At 32.8% G+C, this 27,298-nt stretch overlaps 1 protein-coding gene across 1 annotated transcript; it reads left to right on the top strand.

Moving 5' to 3' along the window:
- The first annotated feature begins 220 nt into the window (after positions 1-220).
- Positions 221-26,854, top strand: LOC139490153 (serine-rich adhesin for platelets-like). Its single transcript, XM_071277004.1, has 5 exons — positions 221-1,535; positions 1,971-2,026; positions 17,889-19,083; positions 19,519-19,574; positions 26,699-26,854. Exons 1-5 carry the CDS (start codon positions 221-223, stop codon positions 26,852-26,854), a joined length of 2,778 nt encoding a protein of 925 aa, XP_071133105.1.
- The last annotated feature ends 444 nt before the right edge of the window (positions 26,855-27,298 follow it).

The following is a 27,298-nucleotide window of genomic DNA, read 5'->3' as shown; positions in this document are numbered from 1 at the left end:
CATAATAAATAAACGACTTTAAAACATGATATTATTTCCTGAAACGGATACTTTTTTATGGACCTTTATGGATAGTTGTAAAAAGACTATAACATATAATGTGCTTTTAAGTATCCATTTTTGCAACAACATCTATTAAATGTTGATGAGCAATATGTCTTTAACTCGTTCGGGTATATAAGGAGTTATCTGCTTTATTACTTGTTGTTCGGGCATTACAATGAAAACAACTCAACAATCATATTTTCCCATTTTATTTCTTCTGATTTGCGGTGTTTTATCATGGAATTATGTCTCAAACACAGAAAAGACCCCGGATGGTTCTTTAAATTTCAATCAGAATACAATCACAAAGATAGAGAGGAGCTCTGGTGGTTCAACATATGATCAAAATACTGTACATGTCAAATATACGGAGAGGATCACTAATGTTTCACCAAATACAAAGAAGACTACAGCCAAAGAGAAAGAGAGGATCCCTTATGGTTCACCAAATAGCAATGATGATACAGCCACAAAGACGGAGAGAATCCCTGATGCGTCTGTTGATTCACACAAGAATACTGCAACACAAACGGAGAGTATATCTGATTGTTCGACAAATAACAATAAGAATACAAACACAAAGATATACAGAACTCCTCGTGGTTCTGTTGATTTAATTCACAGTACTGCAACACAGACGGAGAGGATCTCTTATGGTTGGACAAATAGCGACAAGAAAACAGACACACAGACTGAATGGACTCCTCGTAGCTCTGTTAATTCAATTTCGAATACTGAAACACAGACGGAGAGTATCTATTATGATTCGACAAATAACAATAAGAATACAAACAAAAAGACAGAAACAACTGAGGAGGCTCCTCGTGGTTCTGTTAATTCAAATCAGAATTCTGCAACACAGACGGAGAGGATCCCTGATAGTTTAAAAAATATCGATAAGAATACAAAGACAAGGACGGAGAGGACTCCTCGTGGCTCTGTTAATTCAAATCAGCATACTGCAACACAGACGGAGAGGATATCTTATGGTTCTGCAAATCACACTCAACACCGAAAAAGATATAACCAAGATTTATTTACAGCATCATGGACAACCTTCAATGATGGTCTTTTATTGGGGTTAAATAAAAGTAAAGAAAATATCCCTTCAGAAATAAGGAATACGAAAATAAATGATACTTTAAATTTACTCAGTGGTTTGAGCACTCAGTCAACAGAGCATCTAACAACCTTGAAAGAACTTCAACGTGATCCATGCCAAAAATATGGAACTTGTTCCGTGGCACAGAATAAAACAAAATGGTACTGTTACTGTGATAGCGACTGTAAAATGTTTAACGACTGTTGTAGTGATTATAACGGAAATATCAGAAACAGTAATAGTCAACTATCATTTGAATGTTATCCCCAGACTTACGTCGAAAGAAGTAATAGTCGAACTGGATTTTTAGCAGTGGGATCTTGTCCTAATTCTTACAAAAACAGAACTGTAAAAGAAAGGTGTTTACAAAATAATTTTACAGAAAACGGTATTTTCGTGTCATATGGAAAGGTTCTGATATTCAAAAATAAGTTCTGTGCATTATGTAACAATGTAACAGATGTTCAAGAATTTGATATTGTGTTTGTTCTAAATGAAAACTTGTATGAATATATGTTTAAAATGAAAAAGGAGGACAAAATGACATATTTTCTCAGCAATTCCGATTTCAAGGTTATTCCACCAGGCAACACTAACCTACGGTTTTGTATCAAAGATCTTATATCAAACAGCAACTACAATATATGTCAAAGTTATAACAATCCTATTTTAGTATTTGATTCGTTCAAATTTTATAAGAATTATTTCTGCCTAGACTCAAATGTTTCAAGCGATATGTATTCGTTCGTATGTATATACAAAATATTGGATATGCTATTTCGAGATTCACTTTTATTTAGTTTGTCGATTCTTGTTTCTCTAGGAAACCCAACAGGAGCTTATACCAATGAAAACAAATGCAGGGAATGGACAGAAGAGGTAAGAGAATCGATTCAGTTTGTTCCAGTTTGCCGAAACTACTGTTTTGATTTAAAATTTATTTGTACATTGTGCCTCAAAAATAGTATATGGTATATTAAAAGTTGTTTTGGCAATGTCCATCGGCGGAGCACATATTTAATCTGACCAACAGAAATTACTCTGATCATTGTCTATTTCATTTGCCAAGACTATATCGGTTTTAAAGAAATTGCTCGTATAACTCTTGACAGACATCATGATCATAATCATCCGATAATACATGTTGTGTAAAATTCTTATAATACACTCACCATATAACTTACATACCCAAAAACAAAATACTCTTACAAATGGTTGATCGACTTTGATTTGAAACATGTTCGAAACATTGCTGAAATTTACTTTGATATTAATGGAATAAAAATCCTAATCAAAATATGAAAAACGAAATATGAGCGAGATAGCGCCTACGATTCAAATATTCATATCTAATTTTACTTTCGAAAGGGACATGACTCGTTCACGTTTTTACGTTGCTGATTTTTATACTCGTTGAGACATTGATGGTATAAAACTTTGACAAATATTTCATTAAAACCATCGATAAGAAATGTAGCCTTGAAAGTGCTTGAAATAAATAATGTTCACCTTGCTATTAGAAATTACAATTTTGGACGACAACGAGAATTGGTTATTGATAAAAGTTAATTTGGACAATTTGTAACCCCAACATGCTGAGTCAAAATTTCACATCGAAATGTTTACTACATGGACACGTTAACCCTACTCAGCACTATATTTGTCTGTTCTCACTTACATATGTTGCGTGCTACACGGTTTCAATATTAGTTTCAGGTCTTGGGTTTGTCGCGGATGTGGATTGAACATACGGACTATTACACTCCGAGTACGGTTAACCTTGCCATTTTTGGAATTAAAAACATATTCACTTAGTTTTCTTTATTTTATTGTTCTGCACACATTTTTAATACACTTTGATTAAATCATGTATCAGATATGTTTCGATAAACTATTGCATATTTATAATACTTCTTCACAATTCCAGTTTTAATTTTATGGAATTTTTTTCAGATTAAACAACTGGGTTTTTGCAGTCAGTATGATATTTTCATAAATGCTAGTATAAATTTTAGATTTTCTTTGATTTCAAACCAAATGTTACGAAAAGAAATCTTTCACCAAATTGTTTTAATGGTAGGACACAGCTATAATACAAAGAATTTTACCATAAGAACATCAAAATTCAAGATATGGATGGATGAAAACGGACTAATTGCTACTATACGAGTTGAAATGATTATACAAAAATCCGCTTTCCATCATGAAATTGAAGATATTCGAAAACACTTGAGTAAAAGAAAAGTTAGAGTTATTTTGAACAACGGTTCTCGTGATCAAGAGATTGAGATATTTAACACATATGATATGCCCGGTAATAGCTCAAATACCTCTTCCATATCTCAGCTGGAATTATATAAGACACATAACTTTCCACTAGAATCCCTAAAGACATTCCCTTCGGAAAATGGAATAGTCGGAATAAACCAGATCGACGATTGGCGATGTGACGAGGTATATATTCAAGTTCAATTTGTGGGAGAGGAATTACACGTTCAGCAAATGAGGTGTTTAACGACTTTTAATTTAAACACTCAAACAATATCTGGAAATTTGATATCTGGCATTATAACTTACGTTTCCTTCTCTGTATCCGCTATTGCGTTATGTGTGCTAATTATAGTCAACCGACAATTAAATATGATCACTAGTATTCCGATTTCTAACATTGAAAACATATCTGTATCAATAATGCTGTCAAACATTTTATTTATGGTTGGCATTGGGGCTTCAGAAAAGAAATCAGCAATGTGTTATGTTATTGGGGTTATACTTCATTATTTGTTGCTCTGTGTGTTTTCTTTTATGACTATTTCTGTCGCATGTATTACTTCAACTTTGTCGAAAATGACAATTAAGAGATTTAAAACTAATGAGAGCTCCCGGAAAAGAAAAAGAAAATTAACAGCCTTAGGATTGATAATGCCTCTATTTTTAGTTATCCCATCTATCTGTATTGATGCATATGGACCTAGTTTTCTTTCTGCTGGATACGGTTCAAATGCCTGCTTTCCAAATAATTACCCTGCTAATCTTATCTTTTTCACAGGACCTGTTATGCTATCAGTGTTTGTAAATTCATCCTGTTTGATATTTGTTATTATTCAAGTTTGCAAAATTCGAACTGAAGCTGCAAACATTCGAAAACTGGACATATACCAAGACGCTAAAATGTACCTTCGAATGATCGCTTTATCGGGAGTATTCTGGTTTATAGGTATTTTCAACGCCCTCTATGTCTCCGAATGGCTGGAGTATATGTTTACCTTACTTTGCGGTCTAACGGGATTTTTTCTGGCAGTTGCAAATCTGACAACAAATCGAGTAAAATTAACCAAAAAGACAGATTATTCCTCCACATGAGAGCTTTGATTATTAAAAGATCATATGCAAATTCTCGGTAAAAAAATCTAAAAGAAATAAGGTGTGTTATAGATGAAGTTTAATTGAAAAAAAAATATTCCGTGTAACCATGGTAATGACCGGAGTCATAAACGTGTATAATTCACAAATAAAATATAACTGTACTAAGGGCAATATCAAGAAGACAATCGTAGTCTGTACCGTCAATTACACAAAACATTTTTTTGTTTTTTATATATTTTTGGATTTTGAATACTCTTAAAAACTTTTCTGATGTATATGAAGAAATATTTCGCAAAGTTTGTCGGACGTATGGAATTTATAGAGCTATATTTATTTATTTTTTTAAATTATATTCAATTATGAAACTTTATTGTAAATGTTTTTTTTTAATTAAGCAACCTTCACAAGGGAGATACATCTCAAATGCTTGATTGTTTTCCTGCAATATCCAGTTATTCTTGTTCATCTTCGTCAGAACTAATCTTTCGGAGTATCTTAGTAAGTTCTGAACTAGTCATGCTAGTGGTTCATCTTCGTAAATTTTAAAATATTCGACATCTTTGTCAGTTCTAAACTATCGGATCAGCTTCATCAGTTCTAAACTATCAGATCATCTTTGCCAGTTCTAACCTATTGGAACACGTTCGTCAGTTCTGTACTATTGAATTGTCTTCGACAGTTCTGTACTATTGAATTGTCTTCGACAGTTCTTTCATATTGAGGCATCTTCGTCAGTTCTTTACTAGCTGTTTATCTTTATCAGTTTACAAAAAATGTATCTATTGGAGCATTTTCTGTCACTTTTTACTTTTGCGTACAACATATCGTTTTAACAATTGTTTTTTAGCATGTACTTATGTATTAATTATTGTGAGTCAAATTGAGAGTCATGTATGTTTTTGCAAATTGCATTTTATGTTTCCTTGATGTAATGATATACACATATATTATTTATTATGGGTGTAAACGACAGACATGGGTGTTCTTACATATTGCATTCTATTTTTCTTTGCTGTAGGGCTATCTCAACCTTTGTAAATATGTTTGTGCTAACTGTGCTCAACTTATTGCTGACCTGCTTCTATGTTATTTTGAGTTTTTTCAAGATTAGCTTAGACCCCTTCGAAATAACATCTAATACAAAATTTAACAACACTAAGATATTTGGATGATATATTAACTCGCAATAATGAGGACTTCAGTATGTGCCCTTAAGAGATTTATTCTGCTGAACTGATATAAAAAGAGCTAAAACTAACAAAGAATACTGCCCTTTTCTGTATCCTTAAGGGAAGCTTATTTCAAAAATGTATGATACAAGAGAAGAATTTTAATTATACAGTTTTAGATGATGACGTCCCCTTGTCACCATCTTTTAATGTTGATTTATCTTAACCTGTGCGATTCGCTCATGTATGTAACAATGTAACTATTTGATTTTAACATTCTTTACATAGTACAAAACATATCGACATTCACTACATAAGCTAATTAAACCTTTAAAAAGACTTATTCAGAGGGGAATAGTTACGATATTGTTGTCCAGTAATTAAAGACTGCATATGGTGCTACTAGTATTAATTCACGCATAGGGTCTTTGCATCGGTTATCAACACATTTATTCTAAAATCAGTTGTTGGCATGCTACGGGTCATTTTCTTCCCATATATATAGTATATGATGGTATGATACAAAACCCCTTGCGGGAGGGATTTTGCTTGATTTTCATATAACATATATAATGAAGACATAATCTTTCAATCGTTTTAATTGAGGTCTGCAGCTGACATTTTATTAAATGCTAGTAGTCCTTTGTTCAACTATGTATCATTGTCATTTTGGTTAGCTACTTTTGAAACCTATTCTGACATCAGACTGGGACTTCCTTTAAAATGATTTTTACTCTGCCTTATTGATGCGTTGACGACCGTTGGAGGCCTTCGGCCGTGTTCAGCTCTGTTATCGGGTTGATGTTGTTTTTTTTTATACCGATTCCTGATTTCCATTCTCAATTATATATACATATATATAACATATATAATTAGAGAAATAAATTATTTCAACATCTTTATCAAAACCTCTGCCTTAGTTCCGTTTTATCGATGATGATTGACATAAAATGGATTTCATCCCGACAAAAATTGGATGATTTTATTAGACATGCAAAACAACGCCCACCAGTCTATTAAATTTACATATGAAATTTTCGACTCCAAAATATCTTTCTTAGACACTTTTATTAAGGACGGTCTCATATCAACAGATCTCTTCTGTCAACCTAAAGATAAACATCAGTATATTTCTCCCCAAAACTGTCACCCCAAACACTGTGCAAAATGTATTCCGTACAGTCAAGCTTTCAGAGTAAAGCGGATTTACTCCTCTGAGGAGGTTGTCACGAAACGGTTACAGGAACTTCACAGCTTTTTGACCAAACGAGATTATAAGAAATTGGAAATAGATTAGGGATATTACAGTACAAACAGAACAGAAGAGGCGCAGCAAAATAGCTACTTTTGTTTTAACATACACTCCCACCTTTACTAACCTTTCACGTTTGATCCGTGCTAATTCACAAATAATTGCCAAGCACCTTAAATTGTCCAAGATCTTTCCCAATCCTCCTGTCTTAGCTTTTTGGAGACCAGCAAGTGTAAAAGACTTATTTGTGAGAGCTGACGTCTACTCTTATAAAAGCTGTTCAACTGCAGAATGGATGGTGCAAGTCGTGTGGTTACAGGCAATGTCTGACTTGCCAACAAATACTGAATACTCAAACATTTACTTGCAACTCCACTGGGTCTATGTACAATATATGTTGTAATGTAACTTTCAAAGCCCAGAATGTTGTATACCTTCTTCAGTGTCTATGTGGCATGCAGTATGTTGGCGAGACTGAAAAGCCATTCCACAAACGCATGATCGGTCATCGAAGTGACTACACCTGCAATCCCGACCTCGCCGTAAGTCGTCATTTGAGATCAACTGGGAACGCCCAAGCTGATCTTAAAAATCTTACAACGACAATCATAGACCACAACGATGGTTCGTTAAGGGCCGAAAGACTTGCACGGGAAAGTTTTGGATGAGAAACCTAAGACCAGTTTCCCCATAGGCCATTAATGAAAAAACATGGGTCACTCATTTTCCTCACATCACTTGTTTTCAGTAACTCCGGCTTCCTTACTTGACTCCAACAGTTTTATTTTTGGAAGTATACTAGTTTAAATAACAGGGTTTCTTTTCATGTTGTACGGTTGTACAAGAACGCATTAACATTCAATTATTTAACCTAATTAAAAATGTATTATTATTCTTTTTTATCATTATCAAATTGCTATTCATTTGGAATGATAAATACGCAGCCTCAGTTTTTATTACTCTACTGTTGTCAAATTTGACATATTTTACAAGCTTAGTATGGTCAGTGCTGTTTTTTTGGAAATGTATTTACACGCAGTTGTTGTAACGTTCTAAACTGTCATGTCTTTGAGTAGTTTTTGGAAAGTTTTAAATTTTTAAATTGTACTAGCGTCTCTATATATGATTTTCAGGTGATACTGTTTGGCTTTTTTATTGTGTAAAATTCAAGATTGCCATACATTTTTGGTTTAATAATTGACATAGATTGATCTGATACATTTTACATCGTGCTGATACTGATGATTGATATTTTTATCCGAAATATTTAACATTTGTTCGTTATCTTATTGTGATGTTGTACCCTTTTAGACATGTAATATATTATATATTGTAGTGTATTGTATCATAATCATATGATCCATCGTCCGTAAGATTTATCTGTGGCTATTATTGAGTCATTTCAAATATATAACAATATATATTCTTGAAACTGTTTATGTCATTTCAGATTTTGTGTTGATGTGGCAATCAATATTACCAACTATTCGTCTTTGAGTGTTGACATTTATTGACATTGTATATATTTTAATCTTCATGTTGAATATATTACCATTTAAAAATAATATTGCTTTTGTTTTCTGTAAAAAAATAATTGGGACCTGCGACTTAGCTTGTATATATAAATGTTAACAAACGTCAATCTCTGACGCCTGGTATCTTTGGAATGATTATATTTGCCGGTACTGGGTCAATGTCACTACTGATGAAGTCTTTCTGGTCAAGTTTATTTTAACCAGCCATGTAGTTATCACTTCTGTAGATATAAGAAGATGAGATACTCTTCATCCAAGTCACAATTAATAAAAGTAAACCATTACAGGTCAAAGTCCAACTTCTATGTTGAGATGAATTATCAATTATATTTTGTCATATTTAAAAATCAACTGTTTTCAAACCTTTTAAAAATTGTTTGAGGTACTAAACATGATTGAGGTGGGGGGAGGGGGGGGGTGGGGGATAGGACGAAGTCTGAGAGTCATTTTAATTTAATGTAATATTTTGTCCGATTGGACGTATTAATTGTTTTATTACATAATTATGTAAAAAATGTATTGTGAAAATGGATTTCAATCTTCTTTCTGTGTATTTTTACATTGTTATTTAGATTATTTTTCTCATATCAAATACCTATAAATAGAAACAAAGCGTTAATATACTTAAATATCGAAATAAGGCTTCAGATTGAATTTGACTTTGTACCTTCATGCATGGTTTTTTAACGTTTTTACTATCAAAATCACAAAGAGTCGAAATATATCTCTGTGTCAACATTTTTTGATAATTATGTTGGATTTTTATCAAATATGTTTTTTTACCCATTGCCAAAATATGAAGTTTATCAGGAAATGCATGCATAAATTTTATCAATTTCAAACGATTCTTTGTTCGCGCGAATCAGTTTTTTAAAATATCATTATTTCTATTAATGTATCAAACCCCGAAATTTTACAAAATGACATACATATTGCAGCCTGCATTGTTATAAAGAAAACTATGATTGACAATCAAAATAATACCATTGATGAAAACTTAAAAAATAAAGGTAAGGAAAGAAACCATGTTGTACACTTAACGTGATGTCAACCATTCTGCTAAGATTCTGCTTATTTTGATCCGCTGTTTTCTGTTTTGTTTCCTACTGAGAAGATAGTTTTATCTTATAATAGAAACACGTGCACCTTTTCGGGAAACAAGGTATATAATCAAAATTTTGTAAGGCAAACTCAAATCTCAGTTTTTATTAATCAGTTGATATTGCGAATGCTCCAAATGAATTTGACATTTCCTATGCTGTCGATTACTCGTATCTCAAAATTAAGTCTAGACACAATATTGCTCATTTAGTTGACTCTGAATCATTATTATAATAATGTTTTATGATGTAAATGTTTGTCCTATGTTGCCTATTATAATTAGCAGAGTTTCATTACGTTACTTCTAGTCTTGTTTTTCGTTTTTACTGGTGTGCTATGTCTGTAGACTTTTTCTAGAATCTTTGTTGACAAATTTGTTTTTTTTATAATGAATAAGATTATAACACAAATTTGACTGCTGTACACCTATTTTGACATTTTGTTCAAGTATATCTGTTTGTTTCGTTCACACATCGTTGTTAATATAATGGAATTTTATGCGATTGTCAGAAGTTTATCTAGCTATCAAGCCAGGATTAGTCCACTTATTCTATTTGTTCGGTATTTTTGTTATTTTACTTTTTTATCATGCATGCATGCCATTTCAGTCGCGGATCCAGGCTTCTTAAAGCGATGGGTGTTCCAATACATGCAAGTCATATGAAAAGAGGGGAACCATACTAAAGTTATTGAATTATATTGAATGCTTGGAATCGCTATGCTATAGTTACATGAGATAATGTTTCTTTTTAATTTTTCTCCTCAGATCTCGAGGACACTCTTAGCTCAAACTAAGTCAATTTAATTAAGAACAGCCTCAACATGGAGACCTAAACCTTTCAGCCACTCTTAATCTTTTAATAATGATATATATAAAAATATTGAAAATATTATGAGTCGCACTGGCAGTCATAGGTTAATTGGGCTTTTCAGAATCTAATGCATTCTGGGTCATATTTTCAAAAGTATACACGAAAACGTCGTGATTGGTTCAAAACGTCATAATCAATAGAAAATTAACCAATGACGTGAAATAGTTTTTCAGATTTTGAACCTGCATGTTGGCGAAAAATCACGTGTTTAACAGGTGCTAGGATTTATATAGAAGTATGTTCAATCAGCAATTTTATTTCTTTTTTGTAATAAACTGTTCTAATTCTAAACTAAGCTCGAAGAATCTTGATTGTTTTATTTAATAACTCCAAACAACTTTTAAATATGTAGTATATCTAATAGTGTTTTAATTTGTTATTTGTTCCGTAACATAACGAAACAAACTTCATGTATATAAATTCAAATATCAACTGTTCAAAAAATAAATGTCATATAAAACGAAGTGCATTTATGTTTTCATTAGAAGCAAAATTTGTGGGAATGCACCTATTAAAAATCATATCTAATTTCTTGATTATTCTTCGTAATGTGGCAACTTATTGTAAAGAAATTAGTTAGGAACAACACATGCATTGTATTGAGTTACTCGCTTTTTTTATAATTTTCAATGTTGCTCATCTGACATTTTATTGTAACTAGAACATTAAATTGAATATCTGATAAACAGCATACTTATCATATATATGTAGGACTCTAAAGTGCGATGGGGACGCTAAAGTACGATGGTCACGCTAATTAAAGTGCGATGGTCTTCGCTAAAGTGCGATGGTCTTCGCTAAAGTGCGATTCCTCCATACGCTAAAGTCCGATGGTCCGCGAAAGTATAGACGAACTAAACGTTGCTTTGATTATGACGTAAACAGTCCTTTATATAAACCATAAATGTACATGCTGGAAGATACATTTCATTTATACCTTATAAACCATGCAGTCGAAAAACAAGTGTTCATGACTTTATTAATTTAAGCCTAGAACCGTGCTTTCTTGGCTGAAGCAAATGTGTGTTTTTTTTCTAGGTTGCTTAAAGGAGGACTTGAATCTGAAGTTTACTTTATAGATACAAAATAGTATACGCATAAGTATCCTGTATCCCGCTTTTACTGGAAGCTGATGGATACATTTAAAATATATCATGTATATGTTCTCGCTAAGAAAATGGAGAAAACTTGGACAACATCTCCTTTCCATCACATTTGAATTAAAGCTTATAAAAATAATGTAACACATTCCGAAAAATTAATGAATTTTGGATTTGTAATTTACCAACACAAATGTAAGGGGAGATGTTCACATAATTGTTAGACGGTGTAAACAGTAAGCGAAACCAATGATCCAAATATTTTTTACGCCCGAATTGTATCAAATTCATTTCCATATTGTCATATTTTGTGACACCTATATTACCTTTTAGCAATAAAAATATGGTCGGTTTTCTATATTTAGAACCAATCACTCAAGACTACCACATTTTTACACTTATAGCTTACTAGCTTTTGCAAAAATACATTTTTTTCAACATTCATGTACTTTCACGTTTTTAGCCCTATAAGCTTACCCTTTTGGTCCACCGCACTTTAGGGTGATATACCATCGTACTTTAGCAAACAAACAACACTCGCACTTTAGCGTGATACACCATCGTACATTAGCGTGACCATCGCACTTAAGCGTGATACACCATCGTACTTTAGCGTAGCCAATCGCACTTTAGCGTGACCATCGCACTTTAGAGTCCTACATATACATGTTACCCGATAAATAAGTTTATTGTAGATTCATGCACATGCTTATCTTATTAGAAAAACGCCAATTTCATTTTGTAAAAACAAAACAACAGGTATTAAAGTTCAAATTTTCTTTCGTTTGTATAAACAAAAACATGCTTCATATTGTACTTTAACATTCCCTGTTTATCGTCATTTGTCGGAAAATGATACTGCGTAAAACTAAAATGAAACAAAATTGTATGATAGAAAGGATGCATTGGATGACATGTTATACTTAATGGATAATAATTACATTATATGCATGTTTTATCAGAATCTGTACCTTTGATTGGTTGACAACAAACTTGATTCACTTTTAGTATCATATTTCATTTCCGTATAAAAAACAGCAATGAAAGAGGGACGAAAGATACCAGAGGGACAGTAAAACTCATAGATCGAAAAAAAACCTGACAACATCATTGCTAAGAAAGAAGAAAAAACCAGACAAGTAATCTATAATACTAAAATAACGAGGTCCAATTTGTCAGCCATCATCGGGTAAAAACGACAAATCAAAGAATTCAACTTTATGTATAGCTATTATAGGACAATGGTGTAGATTAGATATAACACACTCCACACCCTTTTGTTTTCCACATAATTGATATTGCCAATAATTAACAAGTTCCGGGTCGAATCCGATACCGATACCAATAGTATATCCACCTGTTACCTATTACCTTATCTGTACGTTCCGCATTTGACAGGCGCACCACCAAACGGTGTAATTATGATTTTGCTATTTACACGGGTCATAATCAAAAGGTTGACACTACTAAATTCAATCATTGTCAAATTGTTCCCTATTGTAGTATTTTAATCAGCAAGACTTTCTAAGATAACAATATGTATACTAAAGATCTGGACTAATTGATAAGTTCCAGGTCGACGGGTTCAAACAGAAAGATTTGAAAGCAGAGAAAACTGTACATCTTATAATCGACATGACTTTATCAGATGACAATACCAATACTAAAATAAGGCTTACGCATAGTTATATACTTGAATTCAGTCACGGACTCGTGATATCACGGGTGTGTTCTAGTAGTACCAAAATCTGGCTGTGATCTTATGTGCTCCAAAATGGTAATTAAGCAGATCCTTGCTCCACATGTGATACCCGTCGTGTTGCTCATGTTATTACAAACTCTGTAAATAGGCTAATTCGGTAGGTCACATTCGTGATAAGGGAAGGGGAGTGTGGTTACGACATAATGAACATATTTGATATCATTTGTGAAACGGTTATTCATCAACGGTCAACCAACTCGTGATGGCGTCCGTAAAATTCACGAATGGATGATCACAACTTCATTATGTAAAACTCTTGTTGTAATAGCTTCCTTGTTCGCAGCAACCCTCTATCAAGGAAATCATGATGTAAAATACAAGCCCTAGAATATCGTATCAATCAGAAGATATATACTCTGTATGCAGGCGCTGCTGGAATGTTGTTACATAGAAATGGAAAGTTCACAATTGGGAAAGTGAAATCATCTCTTTTGTCAAGTGAAATGTTTTAATACTATTGCAAGATGAAAGAGTCTTAGATTATATGTACTCTATAAGATCGTTGGAATTTTCAAGTATCCATATCTGTTTCACAATAACTTATGAGCCCGGCTTTGATTGCTGATAGAATAGATGTTAATAATTTAGTAAAGGGTTTCGTGGAGCACTTGGAAGACCCAGCATAATACGTTGTTTGTAAAGCCATTTATTCAGTTTAAGTATCCAATACAGTAATGGAAGATCCAGTTCTTCATCTCTAATTGAAATTCAAAAGGAACATAGAACAGACCTATGATTATCAAGGATTTCCTCTTTGGTAAGTGTCATGGGGTTATATGGCAGTACATGCTATCTGCGACCATTCTCGCTCAACAATGTGTAAGTCCTCAGTTTACTTCCTTCTGCAAAGGTTGCAATTTGAAATGTTTATAAGCTGCAACCCATTTGCCCCAGTTTGACTTAAAATTATAAAATGCATGTACATCTTCTTCAATTCGGTTAAAAAAAACTATTCGTGTTTAATACTTTTTACTCAAATTTATAGTATTATTCTTATTATAAATTTTTAGCATATCTATAACTTTTATTGCAATGATGAACAATGATGAATGCAAGTACACTTTTGTGTCGAATAATATTTAATTAAAAACCAAAATATCTATGCCAGTTTGTAAAACCTTGGCGAATTTCTTAACACACTTGTCCCATTGGTTTATATAACCAACTATGGCACCATTTAATGTATATTTACAAACGCTCATTACAAATATTGCATGGCCCTGTTTTAGACTGCATTTATGCAGGAAAAGTGCCTGGTTTCCAAAAAACCTGCAACAAAACTAATAACTGACCAAACAAAAGAATCGGAGTGTGACATTTTTTTATCTGAAAGACAGAAAAAAGCACAATATTCATAAACATCAAATTTTTCATAGTTATAAGCAGTGCAATCCTCCAATTATACCATTATTTGTTTAAGTCATAACCACATTTATATCGTCAATATATAAAATGCGTAAGGGTTCCGTGGAATACAGTGTCTTGCCTACTTTTGCTGTTAGTCAATGCTAAAAACAATTTGGAAAAACATCATTAAAAATTGTCCTCTAGATACCATCTTTTGATGGTAAGAAACTTCTGTCTAAGTTTAGAAAAAAACAGGATGGTTTATCATTCTTATTAATGATTTAAAATCCTTAACTGCAAACTGTTGTAAACTGGAAGAAAAACTATTCCATTTATAAGTTATACATGATATATACGGATAACCAGGAAATAATTCTTACCTGATTTCCCTCTAGATAGAAGCTTTTGATCATAAACAAGCGTCTGTTCAAGTTTGACAATAATCTAGGATAGTTTTAGAAATTATAAAAAATTCAAAAAATTTAACAACCGAGTGAATAGTTGTGGACGACGCCGACGACGAAATGTAGGATCGCTTTGTCTCGCTTAATCAACAAAGGTCGTGGGCTCGACAAAAATTATAAATGCCAGTAAGCCAACTATCAACAACAGTTAAAATGAAAGTGACGTTAGCAAGTATACTCGGCTCTTAAAAAGGTCCTGACATGAAAAATATGAACAATTTACAAAAAATATATATGCCAGACATGAAACAACGACAACCACTGACCTACTGGCTCTTGACTTGGGACAGGTACATAAGGGCTGTGGCGGGGGTAAACATGTTTCTGTTGTGTGCGCTCAATCCAAAACTGGGACTGGTTTTACAGCACAACAATGAGTCATAAATAAAAAAAAATATATACCAAATAACTGATATCAAATCGTAACAGAAATAGGAAACTAAAACGCATGCCAGACATATGTTGTATTGGATTGAAGTAGTTTTAATGAAAATTTATATGACAGAAGTCTGATTGAAAATATAAACTTTTCATGAATGCTGCAGAAAAGATACTAGTAATCATTTCCACATTTGTCATAATTATTCATCTGCCAAAAAAAGTAAACACTAAAAACTATTATATGTTCTATAAAAATATCGTCTATATATAATGACTTTCCCTTTATCTCAGATTTGGAACAGCATTGAAACACATCTCCTGGTGACATTTTTAACCGTTTAAAAAGAAGTTATTTTATTTTCAAGTTTGTTTAACAGGCAGATTAATGTAAGAACAATATTATTCTGGATCCTTTTGTGTATAAATGCAATCATATTCTGTGATTCATAAATTTCTAATAAAATGTGTTGTAACTAAAAGCTATATATCACGAAATATGATGATACAAATAATTTTAATGTTATGTCAATGATTTAACCTGCAATTGAAAATATGTGTGCTAAGAGAACATTTTTAATCATATAATTATGAATCAAAGAAATTAAATCAATTAAGACAATAAAATTGAGAATTGAAATTGGGAATGTGCCAAAGAGAGAACAACCCGACCATAGAGCAGACAACAGCAGAAGGTCACCAAAAGGTCTTCAATGCAACGAGTAATTCTCGCACCCGGAGGCGTCCTTCAGCTGCTTAAACAAATATATACTAGTTCAGTAATAATGAACATCGATGTCTACATCATTTCAATTTTTCTTTACCAAACTTTTGAATTTAAGTTTGCCAGAAAAGGTCCAAGTGATTGTACTGTAAACTCGCAAGCGATTGTACTGTTAAAAAATATCCGACATTGAGAAATATAATATATATGAATTTCTACTTGGACTTAGATTTAAAACTTTCGGACATTTAAACTATATATCAGAAAAGGTACATGTGAAAATTCTGGTAGCAGCGATTGGTTTTTCTATGTTTTTATATGACATTTTTGATTCCTGTTGTACGAAAGTTTTAGTCGATTTACTCGGAGCTCCACCATTCTAAGGAAAAATTTGAACGCATTCATCGTTTTAATTTTTGATTGGTTCATATTCACCTATAGAATGTTTTGATTACCAAAAGTTGCAGCAACTTTATATAGTAACATAAGAGTTCATCAAACTTTCCATCAAGCAACTTGTATTGTTTTCGAATTTGGGAGCCCCGCTTAAAAGTCTACCGAAGGACCAAACCAATTTAAAAGCATACAGTTCCATTTCCGCACTTAGCTTTAGTCCACATATACATTTTAAATCAAATGCTTTGTAAGCAACATGAGCTCAATTTTTTCCAGCCGCCATTACCAAAAGCAGATAACCGATTTTATAGTGTAATGTGTAAATCTAAAATAATTTTAAATAACCAAAGCACAGCTGTCTTCACAGTCATAATACATATTTATGATAGGAATTATGTACCTAGTTTTTTTTTCTTAATTGTCTATAGCTTCTGACCGATGGTAACAGTACATTGGACAAGCAATGTTAGAATCTAGCATTAAAAAGTTATCAAATGTACCCGGATTATAATTTAATACGCCAGACGTGCATAAGACTCATCAGTGACGCTGAGATCAAAATAGTTACTAAGCCAAACAAGTACAAAGTTGAAGAGCATTGAGGACCCAAAATTCCAAAAAGTTGTTGCCAAATACGGCTAAGGTAATCTATTCCTGGAATAAGAAAATCCTTGGTTTTAAAAAAATTCAATTTTTTTTAAACAGAAAATTTATAAAAATTACCATTTAATTGATATTCATCATTTTGTTCATGTCAACACTGAAGTGCTGACTACTGGGCTGGTGATACACTAGGCCTCGGACGAAACGTCTAACATTAAAAAATGTTATAATGATATGTCTCAGTATGAACGACAAATGATCGCAATTTATTAACTTTTGTTAATCTAAAATTGTTTAATATACATAAATGGATGTCTTTGTGTTCTCAACTGCATAATAAATAAACGACTTTAAAACATGATATTATTTCCTGAAACGGATACTTTTTTATGGACCTTTATGGATAGTTGTAAAAAGACTATAACATATAATGTGCTTTTAAGTATCCATTTTTGCAACAACATCTATTAAATGTTGATGAGCAATATGTCTTTAACTCGTTCGGGTATATAAGGAGTTATCTGCTTTATTACTTGTTGTTCGGGCATTACAATGAAAACAACTCAACAATCATATTTTCCCATTTTATTTCTTCTGATTTGCGGTGTTTTATCATGGAATTATGTCTCAAACACAGAAAAGACCCCGGATGGTTCTTTAAATTTTAATCAGAATACAATCACAAAGATAGAGAGGAGCTCTGGTGGTTCAACATATGATCAAAATACTGTACATGTCAAATATACGGAGAGGATCACTAATGTTTCACCAAATACAAAGAAGACTACAGCCAAAGAGAAAGAGAGGATCCCTTATGGTTCACCAAATAGCAATGATGATACAGCCACAAAGACGGAGAGAATCCCTGATGCGTCTGTTGATTCACACAAGAATACTGCAACACAAACGGAGAGTATATCTGATTGTTCGACAAATAACAATAAGAATACAAACACAAAGATATACAGAACTCCTCGTGGTTCTGTTGATTTAATTCACAGTACTGCAACACAGACGGAGAGGATCTCTTATGGTTGGACAAATAGCGACAAGAAAACAGACACACAGACTGAATGGACTCCTCGTAGCTCTGTTAATTCAATTTCGAATACTGAAACACAGACGGAGAGTATCTATTATGATTCGACAAATAACAATAAGAATACAAACAAAAAGACAGAAACAACTGAGGAGGCTCCTCGTGGTTCTGTTAATTCAAATCAGAATTCTGCAACACAGACGGAGAGGATCCCTGATAGTTTAAAAAATATCGATAAGAATACAAAGACAAGGACGGAGAGGACTCCTCGTGGCTCTGTTAATTCAAATCAGCATACTGCAACACAGACGGAGAGGATATCTGATGGTTCTGCAAATCACACTCAACACCGAAAAAGATATAACCAAGATTTATTTACAGCATCATGGACAACCTTCAATGATGGTCTTTTATTGGAGTTAAATAAAAGTAAAGAAAATATCCCTTCAGAAATAAGGAATACGAAAATAAATGATACTTTAAATTTACTCAGTGGTTTGAGCACTCAGTCAACAGAGCATCTAACAACCTTGAAAGAACTTCAACGTGATCCATGCCAAAAATATGGAACTTGTTCCGTGGCACAGAATAAAACAAAATGGTACTGTTACTGTGATAGCGACTGTAAAATGTTTAACGACTGTTGTAGTGATTATAACGGAAATATCAGAAACAGTAATAGTCAACTATCATTTGAATGTTATCCCCAGACTTACGTCGAAAGAAGTAATAGTCGAACTGGATTTTTAGCAGTGGGATCTTGTCCTAATTCTTACAAAAACAGAACTGTAAAAGAAAGGTGTTTACAAAATAATTTTACAGAAAACGGTATTTTCGTGTCATATGGAAAGGTTCTGATATTCAAAAATAAGTTCTGTGCATTATGTAACAATGTAACAGATGTTCAAGAATTTGATATTGTGTTTGTTCTAAATGAAAACTTGTATGAATATATGTTTAAAATGAAAAAGGAGGACAAAATGACATATTTTCTCAGCAATTCCGATTTCAAGGTTATTCCACCAGGCAACACTAACCTTCGGTTTTGTATCAAAGATCTTATATCAAACAGCAACTACAATATATGTCAAAGTTATAACAATCCTATTTTAGTATTTGATTCGTTCAAATTTTATAAGAATTATTTCTGCCTAGACTCAAATGTTTCAAGCGATATGTATTCGTTCGTATGTATATACAAAATATTGGATATGCTATTTCGAGATTCACTTTTATTTAGTTTGTCGATTCTTGTTTCTCTAGGAAACCCAACAGGAGCTTATACCAATGAAAACAAATGCAGGGAATGGACAGAAGAGGTAAGAGAATCGATTCAGTTTGTTCCAGTTTGCCGAAACTACTGTTTTGATTTAAAATTTATTTGTACATTGTGCCTCAAAAATAGTATATGGTATATTAAAAGTTGTTTTGGCAATGTCCATCGGCGGAGCACATATTTAATCTGACCAACAGAAATTACTCTGATCATTGTCTATTTCATTTGCCAAGACTATATCGGTTTTAAAGAAATTGCTCGTATAACTCTTGACAGACATCATGATCATAATCATTTGATAATACACTCACCATATAACTTACATAACCAAAAACAAAATACTCTTACAAATGGTTGATCGACTTTGATTTGAAACATGTTCGAAACATTGCTGAAATTTACTTTGATATTAATGGAATAAAAATCCTAATCAAAATATGAAAAACGAAATATGAGCGAGATAGCGCCTACGATTCAAATATTCATATCTAATTTTACTTTCGAAAGGGACATGACTCGTTCACGTTTTTACGTTGCTGATTTTTATACTCGTTGAGACATTGATGGTATAAAACTTTGACAAATATTTCATTAAAACTATCGATAAGAAATGTAGCCTTGAAAGTGCTTGAAATAAATAATGTTCACCTTGCTATTAGAAATTACAATTTTGGACGACAACGAGAATTGGTTATTGATAAAAGTTAATTTGGACAATTTGTAACCCCAACATGCTGAGTCAAAATTTCACATCGAAATGTTTACTACATGGACACGTTATCCCTACTCAGCACTATATTTGTCTGTTCTCACTTACATATGTTGCGTGCTACACGGTTTCAATATTAGTTTCAGGTCTTGGGTTTGTCGCGGATGTGGATTGAACATACGGACTATTACACTCCGAGTACGGTTAACCTTGCCATTTTTGGAATTAAAAACATATTCACTTAGTTTTCTTTATTTTATTGTTCTGCACACATTTTTAATACACTTTGATTAAATCATGTATCAGATATGTTTCGATAAACTATTGCATATTTATAATACTTCTTCACAATTCCAGTTTTAATTTTATGGAATTTTTTTCAGATTAAACAACTGGGTTTTTGCAGTCAGTATGATATTTTCATAAATGCTAGTATAAATTTTAGATTTTCTTTGATTTCAAACCAAATGTTACGAAAAGAAATCTTTCACCAAATTGTTTTAATGGTAGGACACAGCTATAATACAAAGAATTTTACCATAAGAACATCAAAATTCAAGATATGGATGGATGAAAACGGACTAATTGTTACTATACGAGTTGAAATGATTATACAAAAATCCGCTTTCCATCATGAAATTGAAGATATTCGAAAACACTTGAGTAAAAGAAAAGTTAGAGTTATTTTGAACAACGGTTCTCGTGATCAAGAGATTGAGATATTTAACACATATGATATGCCCGGTAATAGCTCAAATACCTCTTCCATATCTCAGCTGGAATTATATAAGACACATAACTTTCCACTAGAATCCCTAAAGACATTCCCTTCGGAAAATGGAATAGTCGGAATAAACCAGATCGACGATTGGCGATGTGACGAGGTATATATTCAAGTTCAATTTGTGGGAGAGGAATTACACGTTCAGCAAATGAGGTGTTTAACGACTTTTAATTTAAACACTCAAACAATATCTGGAAATTTGATATCTGGCATTATAACTTACGTTTCCTTCTCTGTATCCGCTATTGCGTTATGTGTGCTAATTATAGTCAACCGACAATTAAATATGATCACTAGTATTCCGATTTCTAACATTGAAAACATATCTGTATCAATAATGCTGTCAAACATTTTATTTATGGTTGGCATTGGGGCTTCAGAAAAGAAATCAGCAATGTGTTATGTTATTGGGGTTATACTTCATTATTTGTTGCTCTGTGTATTTTCTTTTATGACTATTTCTGTCGCATGTATTACTTCAACGTTGTCGAAAATGACAATTAGGAGATTTAAAACTAATGAGAGCTCCCGGAAAAGAAAAAGAAAATTAACAGCCTTAGGGTTGATTATGCCTCTATTTTTAGTTATCCCATCTATCTGTATTGATGCATATGGACCTAGTTTTCTTTCTGCTGGATACGGTTCAAATGCCTGCTTTCCAAATAATTACCCTGCTAATCTTATCTTTTTCACAGGACCTGTTATGCTATCAGTGTTTGTAAATTCATCCTGTTTAATATTTGTTATTATTCAAGTTTGCAAAATTCGAACTGAAGCTGCAAACATTCGAAAACTGGACATATACCAAGACGCTAAAATGTACCTTCGTATGATCGCTTTATCGGGAGTATTCTGGTTTATAGGTATTTTCAACGCCCTCTATGTCTCCGAATGGCTGGAGTATATGTTTACCTTACTTTGCGGTCTAACGGGATTTTTTCTGGCAGTTGCAAATCTGACAACAAATCGAGTAAAATTAACCAAAAAGACAGATTATTCCTCCACATGATAGCTTTGATTATCAAAAGATCATATGCAAATTTTCGGTAAAAAATCTAAAAGAAATAAGGTGTGTTATAGATGAAGTCTAATTGAAAAAAAATATTCCGTGTAACCATGGTAATAACCGGAGTCATAAACGTGTATAATTCACAAATAAAATATAACTGTACTAAGGGCAATATCAAGAAGAAACTCGTAGTCTGTACCGTCAACTACACACACATTTTTTTGTTTTTTTTATATATTTTTGGATTTTGAATACTCTTAAAAACTTTTCTGATGAATATGAAGAAATATTTCGCAAAGTTTGTCGGACGTATGAAATTTATAGAGCTATATTTATTTATTTTTTTAAATTATATTCAATTATGAAACTCTATTGTAAATGGGTTTTTTTAATTAAGCAACCTTCACAAGGGAGATACATCTCAAATGCTTGATTGTTTTCCTGCAATATCCAGTTATTCTTGTTCATCTTCGTCAGAACTAATCTTTCGGAGTATCTTCGTAAGTTCTGAACTAGTCCTGCTAGTGGTTCATCTTCGTAAATTTATTCGACATCTTTGTCAGTTCTAAACTATCGGATCAGCTTCATCAGTTCTAAACTCTCAGATCATCCTTGTCAGTTCTAACCTATTGGAACACCTTTGTCAGTTCTGTACTATTGAATTGTCTTCGACAGTTGGGTCATATTGAGGCATCTTCGTCAGTTCTTTACTAGCTGTTCATCTTTATCAGTTTACAAAAAATGTACCTATTGGAGCATTTCTGTCACTTTTTACTTTTGCGTACAACATATCGTTTTAAAAATTGTTTTTTAGCATGTACTTATGTATTATTTATTGTGAGTCAAATTGAGAGTCATGTATGTTTTTGCAAATTGCATTTTATGTTTCCTTGATGTAATGATATACACATATATTATGTATTATGGGTGTAAACGACAGACATGGGTGTTCTTACATATTGCATTCTATTTTTCTTTGCTGTAGGGCTATCTCAACCTTTGTAAATATATTTGTGCTAACTATGCACAACTTATTGCTGACCTGCTTCTATGTTATTTTGAGTTTTTTTTCAAGATTAGCTTAGACCCATCGAAATAACATCGAATACAAAATTTTACAACACTTTTAGATATTTGGATGATATATTAACTCGCAATAATGAGGACTTCAGTATGTGCCCTTAAGAGATTTATTCTGCTGAACTGATATAAAAAAAAGCTAATACTAACAAAGAATACTGCCCTTTTCTGTATCCTTAAGGGAAGCTTATTTCTAAAATTTATGATGCAAGAGAAGAATTTTAATTATACAGTTTAAGATGATGACGTCCCCTTTTCACCATCTTTTAATGTTGATTTATCTTATCCTGTGCAATTCGCTCATGTTTGTAACAATGTAACTATTTGATTTTAACATTCTTTACATAGTACATAACATATCGACATTCACTACAAAAGCTAATTAAACCTTTAAAAAGACTTATTCAGAGGGGAATAGTTACGATATTGTTGTCCAGTAATTAAAGACTGCATATGGTGCTACTAGTATTAATTCACGCATAGGATCTTTGCATCGGATATCAACACATTTATTCTAAAATTAGTTGTTGGCATGCTACGGGTCATTTTCTTCCCATATATATAGTATATGATGGTAAGGTACAAAACTCCTTGCGGGAGGGATTTTGTTTGATTTTCATATAATGAAGACATAATCTTTCAATCGGTTTAATTGAGGTCTGCAGCTGACATTTTATTAAATGCTAGTAGTCCTTTGTTCAACTATGTATCATTGTCATTTTGGTTAGCTACTTTTGAAACCTATTCTGACATCGGACTGGGACTTCCTTTACACTGATTTTTACTCTGCCTTATTGCTGTGTTGAAGACCGTTGGAGGCTTTCGGCGTGTTCAGCTCTTTTATCGGGTTGATGTTTTTTTTACCGATTCCTGATTTCCATTCTCAATTATATATACATATATATAACATATATAATTGAAGAAATAAATTATTTCAACATCTTTATCAAAACCTCTGCCTTGGTTCCGTTTTATCGATGATGATTGACATAAAATGGATTGCATCCCGACAAAAATTGGATGATTTTATTAGACATGCAAAAAAACGCCCACGTCTATTAAATTTACATATGAAATTTTCGATTCCAAAATATCTTTCTTAGACACTTTTATTAAGGACGGTCTCATATCAACAGATCTCTTCTGTCAACCTACAGATAAACATCAGTATCTTTCTCCCCAAAACTGTCACCCCAAACACTGTGCAAAAAGTAATCCGTACAGTCAAGCTTTCAGAGAAAAGCGGATTTACTCCTCTGAGGAGGCTGTCACGAAACGGTTACAGGAACTTCACAGCTTTTTGACCAAACGAGATTATAAGAAATTGGAAATAGATTAGGGATATTACAGTACAAACAGAACAGAAGAGGCGCAGCAAAATAGCTACTTTTGTTTTAACATACACTCCCACCTTTCCTAACCTTTCACGTTTGATCCGTGCTAATTGGCAAATTATTGCCAAGCACCTTAAATTGTCCAAGATCTTTCCCAATCCTCCTGTCTTAGCTTTCCGGAGACCAGCAAGTCTAAAAGACTTATTTGTGAGAGCTGACGTCTACTCTTATAAAAGCTGTTCAACTGCAGAATAAATGGTGCAAGTCGTGTGGTTACAGGCAATGTCTGACTTGCAAACAAATACTGAATACTCAAACATTTACTTGCAACTCCACTGGGTCTATGTACAATATATGTTGTAATGTAACTTTCAAAGCCCAGAATGTTGTATACCTTCTTCAGTGTCGATGTGGCATGCAGTATGTTGGCGAGACTGAAAAGCCATTCAACAAACGCATGATCGGACATCGAAATAACTACACCTGCAATCCCGACCTCCCCGTAAGTCGTCATTTGAGATCAACTGGGAACGCCCAAGCTGATCTTAAAAACCTTATAATGACAATCATAGACCACAACGATGGTTAGTAAAGGGCCGAAAGACTTGCGCGGGAAAGTTTTGGATGAGAAACCTAAGACCAGTTTCCCCATAGGGCATTAATGAAAAAACATGGGTAACTCATTTTCCTGACATCACTTGTTTCCAGTAACTCCGACTTCCTTACTTAACTCCAACAGTTTTATTTTTGGAATTGTACTAGTTTAAATAACAGGGTTTGTTTTCATTTTGTACGGTTGTACAAGAACGCATTTACATTCAATTATTTAACCTAATTAAAAATGTATTATTATTCTTTTTTATCATTATCAAATTACTATTTATTTGGAATGATAAATACGCAGCCTCTGTTTTTATTACTCTACTGTTGCCAAATTTGACATATTTTACAAGCTTAGTACGGTCAGTGCTGTTTATTGGAAATGTATTTACACGTAGTTGTTGTAACGTTCTAAACTGTTCTAAATTGAGTCGTTTTTGGAAAGTTTTAAATTTTTAAATTGTACTAGCGTCTCTATATATGATTTTCAGGTGATACTGTTTGGCTTTTTTATTGTGTAAAATTCAAGATTGCCATACATTGTGATGTTGTACCCTTTTAGACATGTAATATATTATATATCGTAGTGTATTGTATCATAATCATATGATCCATCGTCCGTAAGATTTATCTTTGGCTATTATTGAGTCATTTCAAATATATAACATGTATATTCTTGAAACTGTTTATGTCATTTCAGATTTTGTGTTGATGTGGCAATCAATATTACCAACTATTCGTCTTTGAGTGTTGACATTTATTGACATTGTATATATTTTAATCTTCGTGTTGAATAGATTACCATTTAAAAATAATATTGCTTTTGTTTTCTGTAAAAAAATAATTGGGACCTGCGACTTAGCTTGTATATATAAATGTGAACAAACGTCAATCTCTGACGCCTGGTATCTTTGGAATGATTATATTTGCCGGTACTGGGTCAATGTCACTGCTGATGAAGTCTTTCTGGTCAAATTTATTTTAACCAGCCATGTAGTTATCACTTCTGTAGATATAAGAAGATGAGACACTCTTCATCCAAGTCACAATTAATAAAAGTATCCCATAAAAGGTCAAAGTTCCACTTCTCTGTTGAGATGAATTATCATTTATATTTTGTCATATTTAAAAATCAACTGTTTTCAAACCTTTTAAAAAATTGTTTGAGGTACTAAAAGAGGGACGAAAGATACCAAAGGGACAGTCAAACTCATAAATCTATAAAGCCATGGCTAAAAATGAAAAAGACAAACAGAAAAACAATAGTACACATGACACAACATAGAAAACTAAAGAATAAACAACACGAACCCCACCAAAAACTAGGGGTGATCTCAGGTGCTGCGGAAGGGTAAGCAGATCCTGCTCCACATGTGGCACCCGTCGTGTTGCTTATGTGATTACAAATCCGGTAAATAGTCTAATTCGGTAGGTCACATTCATGAACATGATTGACCTCAGGATTTGATTATCTGAGCAGTATTTGGCAGATGGTATTCTGAATGTTTTGCCATAATGCTCTTTAACTTTGACCCTTATATATCTTTTTGACTATGTTGGTCCTGGAGTCACTAATGGGTGTTTTGTGAACAAAACGCGCGTCTGGCGTACACACATTAAAGTTTAGTAGCTATGATGTTGTTTTTTTTAGATATTTTCTTCTATATTCATCTTTATGTCTGCATATATACAGATATTCAAAAGAACAAAAAAAGTAAGACATGGAATTACAGAAATAACAATAGATGTTATCACTACAGGGGGGAAAAAGAAGGACAGAGACACATACAAAGATAACAATAAATGATAGCACTACATGGGTAATCACGTAAGACAGAGGCAATTTCAGAAATTTCAATAAATGTTAGCACTACAGGGGTGAAGTACATGGTTTAGCCGGGAAAGCCTAAATGAATATTAATCAAATCTTATTAATTTACACAAATTGTTTCGATTATTAAGATTTCAACTACAAAAATATATATTTTATGAATTTGGTTTTCTGGATTTACTCTCAACATTTTCGTACCAGCTCAAACGAGAAAATTAATCTCGTTGAGATAAGCAACGATAACATATAACAATTGTTCGTCCTTTTTCCTGAAAATGCAATAAACGGGTTTAACAGTTACGATTAGTTGCGTTGATTCCTTTGGAGTCATGTATTACGTAATTGAACTTTTAAAAAAATCAATTTTGAACAATTCAACATATGTCTTCGTTTGAATTTCACATCGAGCATGATCAGTTA

Source organism: Mytilus edulis, chromosome 9, assembly GCF_963676685.1.
Source record: "Mytilus edulis chromosome 9, xbMytEdul2.2, whole genome shotgun sequence".
Taxonomy (NCBI): Eukaryota; Metazoa; Mollusca; class Bivalvia; order Mytilida; family Mytilidae; genus Mytilus; species Mytilus edulis.
This window is presented reverse-complemented; position numbering and strand designations above follow the sequence as displayed.

What these genes read in the sequence shown, in the direction of transcription:
- LOC139490153 (XM_071277004.1), top strand. Translation starts at nt 221, where the DNA reads ATGAAAACAACTCAACAATCATATTTTCCCATTTTATTTCTTCTGATT. An exon ending in AAATAATTTTACAGAAAACG is followed by an intron (nt 1,536 to 1,970) that starts GTATTTTCGTGT and finishes TTGTTTCTCTAG; the next exon opens with GAAACCCAACAGGAGCTTAT. An exon ending in AAATAATTTTACAGAAAACG is followed by an intron (nt 19,084 to 19,518) that starts GTATTTTCGTGT and finishes TTGTTTCTCTAG; the next exon opens with GAAACCCAACAGGAGCTTAT.